This window comes from Bubalus bubalis, chromosome 12, assembly GCF_019923935.1.
Source record: "Bubalus bubalis isolate 160015118507 breed Murrah chromosome 12, NDDB_SH_1, whole genome shotgun sequence".
NCBI classification, from domain to species: Eukaryota; Metazoa; Chordata; class Mammalia; order Artiodactyla; family Bovidae; genus Bubalus; species Bubalus bubalis.
In genome coordinates, this window is record NC_059168.1 from 98296502 (window position 1) to 98312353 (window position 15852).

The following is a 15852-nucleotide window of genomic DNA, read 5'->3' on the forward strand; positions in this document are numbered from 1 at the left end:
GGGCAGACACAGGCAGGCTGGCCAGCCAGCTTGGAGCCAGGCAAATGTGTCTGGGGGGGTGGTAGTGCCAGGCCAAGGCATGCAAAGGGAAGCAGAGTTGGGTGGATTCTACCATGAAGGCCTGGGGCCCAACCAGGCCCCCCGCAGGGTACTGCTCATGCTGCTGCCCCCCCCAACTCCGCATGCCGCCCCACCCCTCAAGCATGCCTGTGCCTCCTGCATGGCCCTTGTGTGACTGTTGGTTTTCCCCTACCTCCCCTCTCCCAGCTCTTACAAGGAGAATTGCCTGTCCCCAGCCTGACTCAGGAGGCCAGCTGGCACCTTGGGCCCTGCCCTCCCCCAGATTCTCCCCGGATAGTAATCTGCAGGCTGTTACCTGCCTGGTTCCCCACTTGAGTGTGTCTGCAAGCCTTTGAGAAGGCAAAGCGTAGCCCTGAGGATGAGTGAACGTTTGGGGAGCTAATGTGCCCCCAAACAAAGGCCTCAATCGAATAGGTCTGTTTCCAAGATGGCTGCCAGCAAGATGGCTGCCGAGGAGCAGGCTGATTCCCAAGGCACTTGTGCGCATGGGAACTACCAGCCCCCATGAAGTTGCCCAGGTAGGCTAGTAAAGAGGGCCCAGACCCGGGAAGACCCTTGAATTGCCATTTGGCTCCCACGACTGAGGGAAAGGGGTGGCCGTGGCTTGGTGCCGTCAGCTTCCTGGGCCCCCAAGTCTTGGGCATTCGGTGTGTCCCTCCCACCCCACCCTGGATTCTGGTGGGCTTTGGGTGCCCCCTGCCCGTGCCCCCTGTGTACCTGGCTCTCTCCCCTGCCACCCTTTCTCAGCTCCAGCAGTACCCCCGGCTGCGGGAGGAGATGGAGCGCATTGTGACCACCCACATCCGGGAGCGCGAGGGTCGCACCAAGGAGCAGGTGAGCCCACTTGGCACTGCCCGCTCTTCCCTGGCCTTGAACTCCTGCCCCTGGGCTCACCTCCTTCTTCCCAGTTAGTCTCTTCTGTCTCAGTCTCTTGTATACGTTCTCTCCCCATATTAACTTTATGCTTCTCTCTTACTCTCTTTTATTGTGAGAAAAAAATACACATAACATAAATGTCACTGTTTTACCCACTTCAAATTGTGCAGTTCAGTGGTATTAAGGACATTCAGATTGCAACCATCACCACCATCCATGTCCAGAGCTTTTTCATCTTCCTAAAATGAAACTCTGCCCGCCTCCACCTTAAACAGTCCCTGGCAGTCCAGTGGTGTAGACTCTGCGCTCCCAATGCAGGGGGCTCAGGTTTGATTCCCAGTTGGGAAACCAAGATCCTGCATGCTGCATGGCGCAGCAAAAAAAAAAAACAAAAAAAAACACACAATGACTCCCATCCCACCCTCTTCCCAGCCCCTGGCAACCGCCATTTTCCTTTCTGTTTATATGAATTTGACAAGTCTCGGTACCTTGTACAAATGGAAGCAAACAACAACTGTCATTGTGTGTCTGGCTTGCTTCACTCAGCGTGATGTTCTCAAGGTTCATCCATGTTGTAGCACGTGTCAGGATAACTCTCCTTTTTAAGGCTGAATCATATTCCATTGTTTGGGTAGACCACATTTTGCTTATCCATTTGAGTTGGGTTCCCCCCCCACCTTTGGGTTATTGTGAATAATGCTGCTATGAACATGGGTGCACAAATATCTCTTTGAGACCTTGCTTTCAATTCTTTGGAGTGTATTCCCAGAAATGGAATCGCTGGATCATATGGTAATTCTATGTTTAATTTTTTGAGGATCTGCCATAGTTTTCTACAGAAGCTGTTCCATTTTACAATCCTACCATCTGCTTCTCAACTTTCTATACTCTGGTCATCCCTATTTGGGCCTCTCTCTCTATTTCCTGTTTCTCTGGGTCCCCATACACCCCCTTATAGGCACCCTCCCTTCCTTTTATGTAGTCATCTGTCAAATACTCATTCATTCATTCAATAAGAGGCATGTCCACTGAGTGCTCCTCTGGGTTGAGAGGAACAGAAGTAAGCAGGCCCCCTTACAGCTCTCGCAGAGCTCACAGGTGAGTCCTTTTTCCTTGTCCATCTCCCTGTCATCCTTCCGTCTGTACCCACTTCTGGCTCCCAGTCCCCAGCCTCATCCTTATACACTCCTTCTCCACAATGGTGCTGTCCTCAGTCACTCACTTTTTTCAGTTTCAATTTTGGCTGTGCTGGATCTTTGTCGTGGCATGCACGGGCTTCCCTTGTTGAGCATGAGCTCTATGGCGCGTGGGCACAGTACTTAAGACACACAGGCTTTAGTTGCCCCACAGCATGTGGGATCTTAGTTCCCTGACCAGGGATCAAACCCACATCCCCTGCATTGGAAGGTAGATTCTTAACCACTAGACCATTGGGGAAGTCCCAAGTATATGCATTTTAATGTTGTCATATATTGCCAAACTGCCCTCCAAGAAGGTGATACACGTTTATACTTCCATCTATGGTATGTCTTCCTACAACTGTGCCCACATTGGTCCTAATATTTATTATTAATTTGAGAGGTCAAAAAGGGTCCCATTTTAATTTACATTTCTTTGTGAATAAGAGGGAGCATTTTTTACATATCCTTATTGGTTATCTACATTTCTTCTATGGATTACCCATTCAGGTTCTTTGACTATTTTGGTTTGTGTTTCTTGTCTTCCATTTATTGATTTCTAGGAACTCTTTATTTATTATGGATACTATTATGGATATCTTTGTTTATTATGGTTTATAGATTTATTTCTTATGGATTCTATATATGCTGCAAGTGTGCTTCTCCCAGATGTTCATGCATTTTAAAACTCTATGGTATCTTTTCCATTTGCCTTCTGACCTGTGTATCCTTGAAGGTCATGCTCCTCATCGATATTGAGCTGGCTTACATGAATACCAACCATGAGGACTTCATAGGCTTTGCCAAGTGAGTGCTCCTTGATCAGAGAAGGTGACAGTTTGTGTGACTGTGTGTGTGTGTGTGTGTGTGTGTATGTAGGGCCCAGGCCTGCTGGGGCAAGCCTCTGGGTCTGGTGCCCACTGAACAGTAGCAGTGAAGCTGGGCCTCTGGAGAGAGGTTCTGGGACTCTTCCTTCTCTCCTCATTAGTGCTCAGCAGAGAAGCAACCAGATGAACAAGAAGAAGGCTTCAGGGAACCAGGTGAGTGAACTCCAGTGCCCTAGCCGGAGGGATGGAGGGTGCCGGATGGACGCCAAGCTCTGAGAGCCCCCTCCCCCGAGGGGAAGGGTCCCACAGGGGCCAGGGAGACTGTCAGATGCCAGCCACAAGCCTCCCACTCTGCCTCAGTAACCCTCTCTCCTCTCTCCCGATGCTTCTCGTGGTTGCTATGGTTACCTCTTTGCAGGATGAGATTCTGGTGAGTACCAGGACTGGGGCTCTTGGTTTGTATAGTGAGGGGGGAGGAGGGGACCCATTTGTAGCGGGGATGCTCAGGGGTCAAGAGGACACCTTTTGGTTTGAGCTGCTTGCACACAGCAACACATGAGTGTCCACACAGGCACTCAGACCAGAGGCAAGGCTTAGCCACACACAGAGTCCTACCAATCTGTCCTTTGGTGTGCATGAGCTAAGCATCTCCTTCATCTAGAGGGAGACCACATGGGCTGGAGTGGGCCAGAATGTTTGGCAGAGACCTGGCATTGAGTAGGAGCTCTTTAATATCTGTGAGATGGATGGATGGATGGATGAGAGAGAATGTTTTTAAGCTGGCATCCCTACCAGAGAGTTGAGAAAAGAGATGAATGAAATGTCAAGAAACCGGGGCCTCCTCACCTGCTCTGTCCTTCAGATCTCTGCTGAAACATCACTTCTCAGCCCCAGTTGTACCCCAAGCCATAGAGTCTGAGCTTTTCCAGAGGCCATAGTGTCTTTGTGATAATCTAGATGCTTGTGTGCTCACTGACATCATATTACTTCCCTCTTGAGCCCTCTAAGGGGAAGGGCTGGGTCTGTCTTGTTTACCAGTAAATCCTTGGCCCCCAGTGCAGTGCCTGGCACCCAGTAGGTGCTCATTAGAAGGAAGGAGTTCATGAATGCAATGTCCCAGGGCAATTCGATTCAGCAGACACTCACTGGGACCTACACTGTGCTGGCCCCCAGACAGGAGTCAGACTCTAGTCCTGCCCCTTGTAGGCTGGGCTTGCAGTCGGGCCCCAGGGGGAACAGGAGGTTCCCGGTGCCCAGGCTCTGGAAAGGGGTTTTGGATGAGCAGGGAGGAGCGCAGAGCTTCGGTGGCCGAGGGAGCACAAAGGCTGGGAGTCAAGGCGGGAGCAGGGCAGAGAGGTCTGCTGGTCAGATGCTGGAGATGGAGAGCCAGGGTACAGCATTCGGACTCAATTCCAAAGACAGTGACAAGACGCCGAGGGGGTCCTCTCCAGATGGGGACAGGGTGGGAGAGGGCTCATGGAGGCGCCTGGCTCTTTGTCCCTGTTAACCGCTAAGGCAGCTATTAGCTGTGATCTGCTGTGTGACTTGGGTTCTCCTCAGGCTTCTCAGGGAAGCCAGAGAGGGTCAAGCAGGCTTGACCCCAGAGGGCTTTCCTGCTAGCCTAAGTCTCCTCTGTCTTCTCTGGATGCTCAGGGGAGAAGCCAGGGAGGCCAGGGCTTGGGGGAGGGAGTGGAAGCAGCTCCCTCATCCCCTCAGTCTGGCCTGCCACCAGGGTCTAGTCGATGGCCCTGCCCTTGAACCAGGATCCACAGGCCCAGATCTGTGTTGATGGCTCAGTACGGTCCCAGGGCCAGCTGTTTCCTGCTGTGAAAAGAGACCTTTGCCCATTACTCTGGGTTTCCCCGGGGAAGAGGAGTCTAGACAATTTGTGCTCAGCAACCCCCCACTCCGGCCTCCCACTCTACCACCACCACCCCCCGTCTGGGACCTGGAGACAAAAACTCTTAGAATCCCACTGTGGCAGCCTTTGTGTATTCATGCCACAAATGTTTATTGATCACTTACTGTCTGCAGAGCACACTGACGAGTACTAGGATCACCAGTAGGAGAGAGTTCACAGTTTAGCAAGGCAGACGACACGAACTAATAATCACACACACACACAGATTCAAAATCCCAGTCACCATCGTAGACGAAAACTTCAGGGAATGATGAAAGATTATAATATGGGTTCTGATTATCCTGGGAGCCAGGGAGAGCCTGTCTGAGAATGTGACTTCTGAGCCTATATCCTGAGGATGGAGTCAGATTTGTCAGGCAAACAGGGAGAAGTGCCTTCTAGGCAGAGTCAACATCAGCATGTGCAAAGTCCCTGAGACAAGTCTTTGAATAAGCTGACTCTTAAGCTGAGAAGATATACTTTGGCTCATGTTGCCCAGTCAGCCACCTAAACTCAGCTTGCACACTTTTTAGTGCTGGGGAGCTCATCCCCTCCCAAGGCCACCAGTTGCCTACTCAGATGGCTCCGACTGTCAGAGGCTCTTTATCCTGAACTGACCTCTGTCTTCCACTCTGTTCACTTGTGGTTCAAACCAGGGCAGATCTGGCCCCTACCGTCCCTGACCAGCCAGGCCTCCAAGATCTGAGGGAGGGGTGGCCTTTTGAGTGTCTCTCTTTGCCTACCCCATCTTCCATGGGGAATCCTGGCCTCTGTCCAGTGACTTCCTGTCCCCCCACCACACCACCTTCCAGGTCATCCGGAAGGGCTGGCTGACCATCAACAACATCGGCATCATGAAGGGAGGCTCCAAGGAGTATTGGTTTGTGCTGACTGCCGAGAATCTGTCCTGGTACAAGGATGACGAGGTAAGTAAAGGGACACTTGTCATCAAGGGATTTGTCTGGTGGCCAGAGTCAGGCTTAGATCCTACCACAGGCTTGGAGTGGACTGGACCACCAAATAGGAGTATTTGGTATCTATTTCACTGACTGACTGACTTATTTTTGGCTGGGTCCAGTGCTAAGTTGCACTGCAAGGACTTCGTTGCCCCAGGGCTTGTGGAATCTTAGTTCCCCGACCAGAGATCAGACCCGTGTTCCCTGCCTTGGAAGGCGGATTCTTAACCACTGGACCACCAGGGAAGTCTCCCAACAGGGGCATTTAAAAATCCCACCAGAGAGCTTTGAGTGAAGGTGGGAAGTAAGGCCCATAAGCAGGCAGTTCTGGGGGCTCACCCAGGCAGGGTGGGGAAGATGGCTTGGCCGGATGGGGGAGCTTGGGGGCTGAGCACCCTGGAGAGGGTGGGCAGGGGTGCTGAGCATCCCTCTCTGACCCCACCAGCCCGCAGCCTTCCTGTTTTCTTGCTCCAGGGCGTGCCTGCTCCTCTGTGGCCCCCACAGGCCCATGACACACACAGTCCAGCTGCCAGACACAGTGTTAACCCCTGCACCCCAGTCCCCCAGGCCCCACAGTCCAAGCGAGATGCCCAGGGTGCCTCCAGCCGGAGGGTCCAAGACCAATGGGGCCCACAGAGGCGCCACACCGAACCTCTCCCTGCCCGCCAGGCATAGACCCCCCTGCCACTTCCCTCCCCTGCTGTTGGTCTCCTTTAAGAACCAGTCTATTTGGCTTCCACATCTGGATTCCAGAGGTGACCAAAGAGAGCAGGGAAGGCTGGGATGGAGTGGGGAGGGGGTGGGGGATGGCTTGTGGTAATGAACTCCAGCTGGCCAAGGAGTGGGGGAGGGGACCCTCTTCTTCCTGAGGGGGCCGTTGAAGGACAGCGGGGAGCAGAGCTTGGGGTGGTGGCCTGCGATTTTGGTCTCCAAGCCCCTCTCGGTGATCCCTGGCCCCCTCTGAGTTGCCCGAGGTAGGGCCCCCCTCCCCACCTTGGGCGGGCCCCCTCTGTCATCACTGGCAGGGGCGCCAAGCCATCTGGACCTCATTACCCCAACCCTGGCCTCTCCCAGAGCCCGGGGCCCCTTGAAGGGATGGAGCGTGAGGTGGCGGGGCATGCGGGGTGGGGGGCGGGGGGGTCGCTTCCTGCTCTGCCTCCCAGGGAGGCTCCCTAGATGTGTGCCGTGGATGGGGGCGTGCTGACTGCTGGCCCCCACAACTCCTGGTGCCCCTGTGCTGCGGTTCCTTACACAGGGCCGGGGGACATTGTGAGCTGGGGCTGAGGGCCAGCGACTGTCTACACTGTAGGGGAGAAAGAAGTGTATCTGAGAGGGCCCCCCCACCCCATCCTTGTACATGTGTACGTGGCAGGGTGTCTTTTGGGAGCTTTGTGTGTACATCTGAGTTGAGTCACATGTGATGCTGGCGCTGTCTGTGGGGGTGGGAGGGGGTGGGCAGAGAATGCCGGGAGGTGGGAGCCTGGTGGACGCAGCGTGTGGGTGTTTGACAGGAGAGCGTCTGGGTTATAAGCATCAGGGCATGTTTGGTATGTGAGGGTCTGCGTGTGCGTTTGGGGGCAGACCACGTGTGCCCGTGCTCAGCGTGTAAATGTCGGTGTGTATGTGCGGCGAGTGGGCTCCAGGAGCAAGGACGTGCGTGTGGCACGTTTGAGAATATGTATCGTATGTACTGGGGATGTAAGGATGGGAGAGGACCAGAGTTCCATTGTGAGTGGATGTGAGTGTGTGTCTGTGGGAGCTTGTGTGTGTGTGCACTTGTATGTGTGTGGGACATTGGATGTGCAATTTAAAACTTGAATGCAGGAATGTATGTTTCTGAGTTGGGGGTGGGTGTTGGTGCTGAGGTGAGGGTGCCTGTGTGTGTTGGATGTGAGTGGATTTTTTTTTTTTTGCACTAAAACTGCTGGGGTTACAGAGGTGGTCCAGACTGTGGGGAGGCTGATCTGTCCCCCTTCTCCACCCAGCCACCAGCCATCTGCTCTTCAGGACTTGGATGGCCCTCTGGGCAGACAGGCGGTCACCCACAGCCCAACCCTCACTGACCCCCCATCTTCTCAGTCTCCCTCCGCCACCCATCAGCACCCCCACCCCATCCCACAGCAGCGTGGCACCCCCCCACCCCCGCCTCCCTCGGTGCCTCCTCCCAGCCTCCACCCTGTGCCCCCCAAGCCCCCTGCCCCGGCTCCAGGCTCCGGTTGTGGGATGGCGGCCGGGGGTCGGTCCAGGTCTCCAGCGGCGGCGCCGAGGGTCTAACCCAGCCCAGCCTAACCAATGTGCAGACTACTGTACAATTTGGGAGTCCTGAACAGATAGTCTAAACACTGGGTAGACGGAGTGGAGGGGGTCCCACGATCCATCCAGGCAGCAGTGTCTGTCCGTCGGGTGTGAGTTCGGCCCCGTGTCCCGGAGATGCAAGGCCCCCCAGCCCAGCCCAACCAGTCCGGGGTCCCCTCTCTGCTCCGACTCCCCTTCTGCCTCTTTTGACGTGGCAGGGGCGAGCGGGAGCTGTGGCTGGGAAGGAGGGGCCTGGGGAGGGGGCCGGCCTGCGGGAAGGAGGAGGCTGCTCCTCACTGGATCCAACCCCAGGGCGGGTGGCGGCGGGGCCTCCCTCGAATGCTTCCAGATGTTCCCTGGCCGTGTGTGCGACTTCCTCCTCTCCTCCCCCAGCCGCCCTCCGAGGCTCCCAGCCACCCGCCTGGCATAAAGAGGGCTTTATGTGGCTGGTCGGTCCAGGCGGGTGGGTGGTGGGTGGGGGCAGGCAGAGGGAGGTGGGTAGGATGACACCAGGACGGGGAGCAGGGTCCTCTTAACCCAGCTCCCCTACCCCAGCCCACCGCCCAAGATCCTGGGCGAGGCCGGAGTCCTCCAAACCCACACCGACACCTCGCCCCACCCGGGGGAATGGGTCCAGTGGAGTCGGGTGGGCTAATGGGGTACAGGCAGCAGACACCCTTCCCCTCCTCCCAGAGCCCCATCCCTGGGTACCTCCTCTGCAGACTCCGGAGCTCCTCCCTTCTGTCTGTAGGACAGAGCAGCCTACAGACACATGTGCACATAGGCCTGGCACCCGCATGCCACCCACAGATAAGCATAGCTCCTCCTAGACGATACAGATAAACCAGGTTCAGCCCATTATGTAAACGGTATGTACATGTCCCAGAGGCACATTCGTGCAAACACAGATATTTATAATTGCCGTGCACACCTAAAAACCTGTGCCCGCATACAAACATACTCACCCACACGGTCGGACTGGCACCTCCTCAGGCACCCTCATGCACACACAAGGACACACGGGCACAGGGACAATGGTGAGAGGGCACGTGCTCTGGCAGGCATGGATTTGCACAAACACAACCCCACACATTGCACACACTCACCACCTCTAGGCTTGTGCTGTGTGTCTGTCTGATTGCTAACACATGGGTGGCTGTGGGGGGGGGCTACTGAGCCAGCCCTTTGAAGACACCAGGCCCTGGTGGCCCCCCCCCCTTTCCCTGTCTCTCCAGTCAGGAAATGAAGTCAGAGGCTTATCCAACGCAGGCCCCACTGGCCAGGCCGGGGGCGAGAGAGGCTGAGTGTGGGGGTCCCTGGCTGGGGCTGGCCTGGCTTGTATCCAGGGCTTGCTTGGGGCTGGATGTGGGAACCAAGCTCAGCCTCACTACCCCGGGCTCTTGAGCTCTGGCACGGATGCGGAGGTGGTGGGAAGGGCTTGAGCCAAGGTGTCCGGCAGGCCCAGAGCTCTGGGGCCAGGCTCTTACCAGATAGAGCCTGCACAGTTCTAGGGGGCTGGTGGTCCCTAGTCCCATTTGCCCACCCCAACCCCTTGCCCCAACGCAGAGCATCCTTACCGAGTGAGGGGGGGGCAGAGAACAGCGCCTCACCATCACTCCTTGCTCTTCCTCAGGAGAAAGAGAAGAAGTACATGCTGTCCGTGGATAACCTGAAGTTGCGGGACGTGGAGAAGGGCTTCATGTCCAGCAAGCACATCTTTGCCCTCTTCAACACGGAGCAAAGGTGCCCACCTGCCCCCATGGGGCCCACAGATACAGAAGGGAGAGGGACCTGCCCCGAGCCCCCCAACAAGTCATTCATTTGACAAACATTTGTTGAGTTTCTCCTCTGTGCTAGACTCATGTCAAGATCTCATTCCTGGTCTGTGCTCCCCGCCCCCATTTCCTTTCTCCTTCCCACCTGACCTCCCTCCCTCTCCCCCTCTGTCTCTCCTTCCCTCCTTCCTCCCCTTCTGCAAGCACCTGGTTAGTAACTGCCCTGGGTAAGATACTGGCAGTACCAGGCCTCTCACCTCCCAACCCAGGGCTGACTCTAGGGGCCTTTCTCCCACTCAGAGATGTGGGTTCAATACAGCTGCCAAGAGGAGAAAGCCAGGGAGGGGGCAATGGCGCTTGCGATCTAAACCAAGGACTGCACTGTCATGGGTGCCCCTTTGATGAGGGCTCAGTCCCTTTCTAATAGAGTATTTTACTGCTTATTTCACTGAATTCTCACAATGACCCTAAAAGGCAGGACTTGTTACTATTTTTAACTTTTTATTAATTTATTTGGCTGTGCTGGGTCTTAGTTGCAACACACAAGATCTTCGATCTTGTGGCGCACAAGTTCTCTAGTTGCAGCATGTGGATGTAGTTTCCTGACCAGGGATTGAACTTGGGCCCCTTGTATTGGGAGCATGGAGTCTTAACCACTGGACCACCAAGGAAGTCCCAGGAATTGTTATTATTAACCCATCTTCCAGATGAGAAAACTGAGGCTGGGAGAGAGGAAGGGACTTGCCGCAGCTGGGAAATAAGAAAGCCAGGACTGGCCCTGCAGGCATGATGACCCCTGTCCACGCGTGCCCTTAACTACCAAGGTGAAGGGGCTTTGCCCTGTCTCCCCTCACCACCGGCCCCACCTTGCAGGAATGTCTACAAGGATTATCGGCAGCTGGAGCTGGCCTGCGAGACACAGGAGGAGGTGGATAGCTGGAAGGCCTCCTTTCTAAGGGCTGGCGTGTACCCTGAGCGTGTTGGGGTGAGTGGCAGGGGAGGTAAGGGAGGGGCAAGCTGCTTAAAATAAGGGGTCCTGTGGTGGGGCCACCCTCAGTGATGCCAGGTCGTGCCATATTTTCAAGATATTGGGCTCAGAAATAGCAGGAATCCTCCCCCGACCTGCCCCAGGGTGGGATCAGTTAAGCCTTCCTCCCATCCTTCTCCAGTGCCATTTTACATGACCCTTTCTCTGCTGCAGATGGCATTTCCTGTATCCCTTTCATATAATGGTGGTTTCTTGTGACTGCCCTCACTTTTCTCCCCTCTTTCACTGTGACAAAGTCAAGAGTTGCCTTCGAATTGGGGTGCAGTGCCCAGGTTGCTTACTCAGTCCCTCCTCTTTCCTCTGTGTGTGTGTCTGCTTCGGCTGTGCTCACTGGTGGCGGCGGCGGCGGTGGCAATGCTGATGTGGTGACCTCTGTGGCTTTGGTGTGGGCTTCCCAGGACAAAGAGAAAGTGAGTGTGCCCCTCCCTCACCCTCTGCCAGGCATCTCTAGCCTAGGGCCAGATCTGGTCAGGTCTTTAGAATCCGAAGGGACCTTGGAGATGTCCTTTTCCTAATTTACAGACTGGAAAAGTAAGGCAAATTCTAGGTACTAGAGTCAGAGCCAAGACGAGACTGAATGAGGGCCTGGGGTCCTGAGAGGCACCAGGGTGGGCACTCGTGCCCAGAGACCCAGAGCTATGGGGGAGCTGGTGTCTTTGTATATAGGCCAGCTGCATCTCTCTGTGCTCCAGCATTCTAGCCATCCTTGAAGGTGCTGGGACCCTGGGGATGCCTCGAACCTGGCTTTGAGGGCCCAGCCACCCTGATGCCCTCTGTTCTTAATTGCAGGCCAGTGAGACAGAGGAGAACGGCTCGGACAGCTTCATGCACTCCATGGACCCACAGCTGGAGCGGCAGGTGGAGACCATCCGGAACTTGGTGGATTCATACATGGCCATCGTCAACAAGACTGTCCGGGACCTCATGCCCAAGACGATCATGCATCTCATGATCAACAATGTGGGTTCACCACCATGTGGGGGGGCAGTAGGACCAGGGAAGTGGGTGGCTGGCTTGGCCTCAGGTAGACACAGGCCAGCCACGTGGGACTGAATCAGGAGGGAGGCAGGGGTCCATGCCAGAGCTGTCCGATAGAAACGTCGTGTGAGCTTCACATATTACTCTGTAGATTCACACAACCAAATTGTTCCAGACATGCTTAACATTTTCCAGAAAGGGCTCATAATCTGCATCTTTTGAGAACTCCCAGACCATGTTTTGAAATACATACCCCCCAGAACCACTTCTACCTGTAGCTTAATGAAAAAGCATGGCCCTAGGGGAATTAGAACTGAGTTGAAATCTTGGGTTTGCCACAAATTCCCTGTGTGATTCTAAGCAAACAACTACCCTCTCTGAGCCTATGTTTCCTTATTTGTAAAATATGGATAATAATGGAATTGAGAATTAAATGAGTATAAAGTGCATAACAACACAGTGCCCAGCATGTGCTAGGTGCTCAACGTATATTTAATGAATAAATGAGACACAAGCCAACGGCATAAAAAACCTCCACAAATATTCCAGAGCCTGGACCAGGTAACAATGAGGGATTTTTAAGAACGTTAACCCACCTCCTAAACACAGAGACTTGTATTTCACCCAGTCCTGGCCCACATTCACACCTGGTACTCAAGGGCTCAGAACATTTTAAACTGTCATCTTCCTTATTTTGGTCCAGTGGAACATACAAGTCTTTGGAAAGGGTGTAACTACCCATTTGGGGCTTCCCAGGTGGCATTAGTGGTAAAGAACCTGCCTGCCAATGTAGGAGACATAAGAGACGCAGGTTTGATCCCCCTGGAGGAGGGCATGGCAATCCACTCCAGTATTCTTGCCGGGAGAATCCCATGGACAAAAGAACCTGGTGGGCTACAGTCCATGGGGTCGCCAAAAGTCAGACACGACTGAAGCAACTTAGTACTCATTCACCTCATTTTACAGATGTGGAAACTGAGGCTGAATAAAGCGGAGTAATCATTCCTGATGCGTGATATTAATAGCTCTTGGGTGTCCCTCCTAGATCTATGACCTGAACAGTTCACTTTTCTTCTCTGGATCATCTGAGAAAAAGGGCAAGTGGGGGAGTGGGGGAAGCACGGGAGATCTCTAAGTTTAGGCAGTGGCAGAGCCCCATACCCGAGCTCCGATTCCTAGAAGGGCCGGGGAGGGGAGGGCAAATGGGTTGGTACAGGCCTCCGGGTCCAACCCTCTCCTCTCTTTGCCCACTCGCAGACCAAGGAATTCATCTTCTCGGAGCTGCTGGCCAACCTGTATTCGTGCGGGGACCAGAACACACTGATGGAGGAGTCGGCCGAGCAGGCACAGCGGCGTGACGAGATGCTGCGCATGTACCACGCACTGAAAGAGGCGCTCAGCATCATCGGCGACATCAACACAACCACTGTCAGCACGCCCATGCCCCCGCCTGTGGACGACTCCTGGCTGCAGGTGCAGAGCGTACCGACCGGACGCAGGTATCAGGGCCGGCTCCCACGGCCCCAAAGCCCCCCAGCCCGGGGCCCGCGGGAGGAGGGCCGGGACCGGGCAGTGGCGCGCCCGCGTCACCGGGGCGGCTCCCACCTGGAGCGAGGGGCGGAGCTTAGAGAGGGCGGGGCTTGTCGCGGGGCGGGGCTTGCCGTGGAGCGCTGGCTGCCGGGCGGGGTGGAGCAGGGAAGTTGGAGCCTCCAGGCGGGGGCGGGCTTAAACACCCGAGAGAACCCAGGGAAGAGCGGGGCGGGGGCTTGCGCGCATGGGCGTGGCCGGCACCAGGCTGGGGGCGGGGCCTCGGTATGAGGCAGAGCGGCTCATCTCTCTCCTGCTTGTCCTGTTTCTGTCGCCCGCAGGTCACCCACGTCCAGCCCCACGCCGCAGCGCCGAGCCCCTGCCGTGCCCCCAGCCCGGCCCGGGTCGCGGGGCCCTGCTCCTGGGCCTCCGCCTGCTGGGTCCGCCCTGGGGGGAGCGCCCCCCGTGCCCTCCAGGCCGGGGGCTTCCCCTGACCCCTTCGGTCCTCCCCCCCAGGTGCCCTCGCGCCCCAACCGCGCCCCGCCCGGGGTCCCCAGGTGAGTAGGGGCTGAAAGCGGTGGCAGAGATCGCCGGGCGGGCGAGGCCGGGAGGGAGGTGGGGCCGGATCCTGGAGCATCGGCCTGGGTCGCCAGAGCCGAGCCTCTCCGTCCAAGTCACTCGGACCGTGGGTGCCAGAGCCACCGGGGGTGTGGCCAAGGGCTGGCGGAGCCTGCCCCCAGGGAGCGCTGAGTCCCGCAGGTGGTCGTTTCTGGGAAGGGGGCCGTGGGGTTCATCCCACCTGCCCTCTTCTTTCCAGCACTTGCATGGCGCTTCCCTCCTTTTTCACTCTCTCTCCCCCACACTGCATCCCTTCTTTCCTTTCTAGCCGCTGTCCTTCGATTTCCATTCCATCCTTTACTGCTGTCTCCCAGCCCCTAGGGAGCCTACCTCAGGTCTGAGGATCTGAACCCAAATCCTATCTGGATGGGTAGATTTTGTTCACTTACACTCAGGGCTACCCTGGTGCCCCCACTTCCCCAGTCCTGAACCTTTGGACCTGTCCTTGAGGTTGTCCGGCCTCTGTCCCACAGGAAAAGAGGCCAGGTTGTGACTGTGTGACCAGTAAAGTGTGTGATATGTATGTGTGGGCGTGCACACGGGTGTGAGAGTGTAAGAATGGCACCCAGGCATGTGGTAGGGCATGGAGCAGCTGGGAAAGGGGTCTGGGAACCATGGGAGAGCCTGATGGTTTTCTTCCTTCCCCTTGCCTCTGGCCCCACCCAGCCTGGACCAAGGTGGTGGGTGTCAGAGCAGGAGTGGGTAAAGGCTGTTGATTCCCAGAAATTTCCAGGGAAAAGGATTCTGTGTCATCCCTTGCCTTTGCCTTCTTGACCCATGACCTTCTTTCAAGGAAGGTCACTCTGATATCTAACTCAGTCTGCCCTGTCTCCACTGGCCATGTTCTCTGAGGAAGAACTCATCAGACCAATAGCATCCATTTATGTTTCCAGATGGCTGGAGGGGAGGGCCATGGGTCTAACATCCATGGATCTAAAATGGAGCAGAGATGGGGCTTGCTCTGTGATGACCTGAGGGCCAAGGTGGAGGGGTTAAAGCAGGCAGCATGGTGGTGTTCAGGGACACTGGACTGGAGTAGGCCTTTAGGCAAGTCGCTTTCCCTTCCAGGGCCTCAGTTTCCCTTCTACGAAATGATATTTAACATTCTTCCTTCCCAGGGTTGGAGTCGGGATCAGGGGAGACAGTGACTATAGGTAGAGATACCACATTAACTGGAAAAGTGGCCATAGAAACTCTCTGCCAACTTCCAACCTGAGTTCAGATCCCTAAGGGTATTTGAGATGCCCAGGCCTGTGCTGAGGTGTGACATGAGAGCTGTAATATTTGGTACCTGCTACAACTATGGTCTGATTGACACATGGGAAGTCATGGCCTCAGGGAGAGAGCAGTCTGGGGAGCTTCAAGGCAGCTTGACTTCAGTGAGATCCCAGGGCTGATTGAGATAAGGTTCAGGTGGTGAGGAGCTGGGAGGGCTTTGGGATAAGGAGCAGCAGGTGGGCAAAGATTTAGTGTGGAATGCATTAAGAGCTGCTGGCCAGAGCAGAGTGCAGATAAAATGAGGAAGAATCGAAAAAGGTTGCTCTGGGTGGGGTGGAGCAGGTTGGAGAAACTTCAAAGTCCGCTGAAGAGGTTGTCTTGTTGGGATTCAATGCCGTGGGCAGTAGGGAGCCACATAAGGCTCTTGGGTGGAGATGTGAGAGCTGGACCCTAAGAAAGCAAGGCCTGTCCCCTCTGGAGCAACGCAGGTGGCCCTCTGAGCACGCCAGGCATGAGTGTGCAGGGAGCTGGTGCAAATTGCCTCCTGTGTGCGGGCAGGCGAGCAAGCTTCTGTG

At 55.5% G+C, this 15852-nt stretch overlaps 1 protein-coding gene across 25 annotated transcripts in view; it reads left to right on the forward strand.

Moving 5' to 3' along the window:
- The window catches only part of DNM1 (dynamin 1), a 50214-nt gene that overhangs the window by 25138 nt on the left and 9224 nt on the right, over positions 1 to 15852 (forward strand). For 12 of the 25 annotated variants that reach the window (XM_025261735.3, XM_025261736.3, XM_025261741.3 and 9 more), the window contains exons 11-21: positions 829 to 915; positions 2872 to 2942; positions 3124 to 3175; positions 3381 to 3392; positions 5675 to 5788; positions 9747 to 9856; positions 10762 to 10873; positions 11335 to 11346; positions 11726 to 11896; positions 13172 to 13413; positions 13783 to 13998. In XM_025261735.3, the coding sequence (XP_025117520.1) occupies positions 829 to 915; positions 2872 to 2942; positions 3124 to 3175; positions 3381 to 3392; positions 5675 to 5788; positions 9747 to 9856; positions 10762 to 10873; positions 11335 to 11346; positions 11726 to 11896; positions 13172 to 13413; positions 13783 to 13998 (1199 nt within the window). Of the gene's footprint in view, positions 1 to 828; positions 916 to 2871; positions 2943 to 3123; positions 3176 to 3380; positions 3393 to 5674; positions 5789 to 9746; positions 9857 to 10761; positions 10874 to 11334; positions 11347 to 11725; positions 11897 to 13171; positions 13414 to 13782; positions 13999 to 15405; positions 15408 to 15852 lie in introns of all 25 variants that reach the window. The other 13 variants (XR_006543644.2, XR_006543639.2, XR_006543640.2 and 10 more) reach the window with 3 other exon arrangements.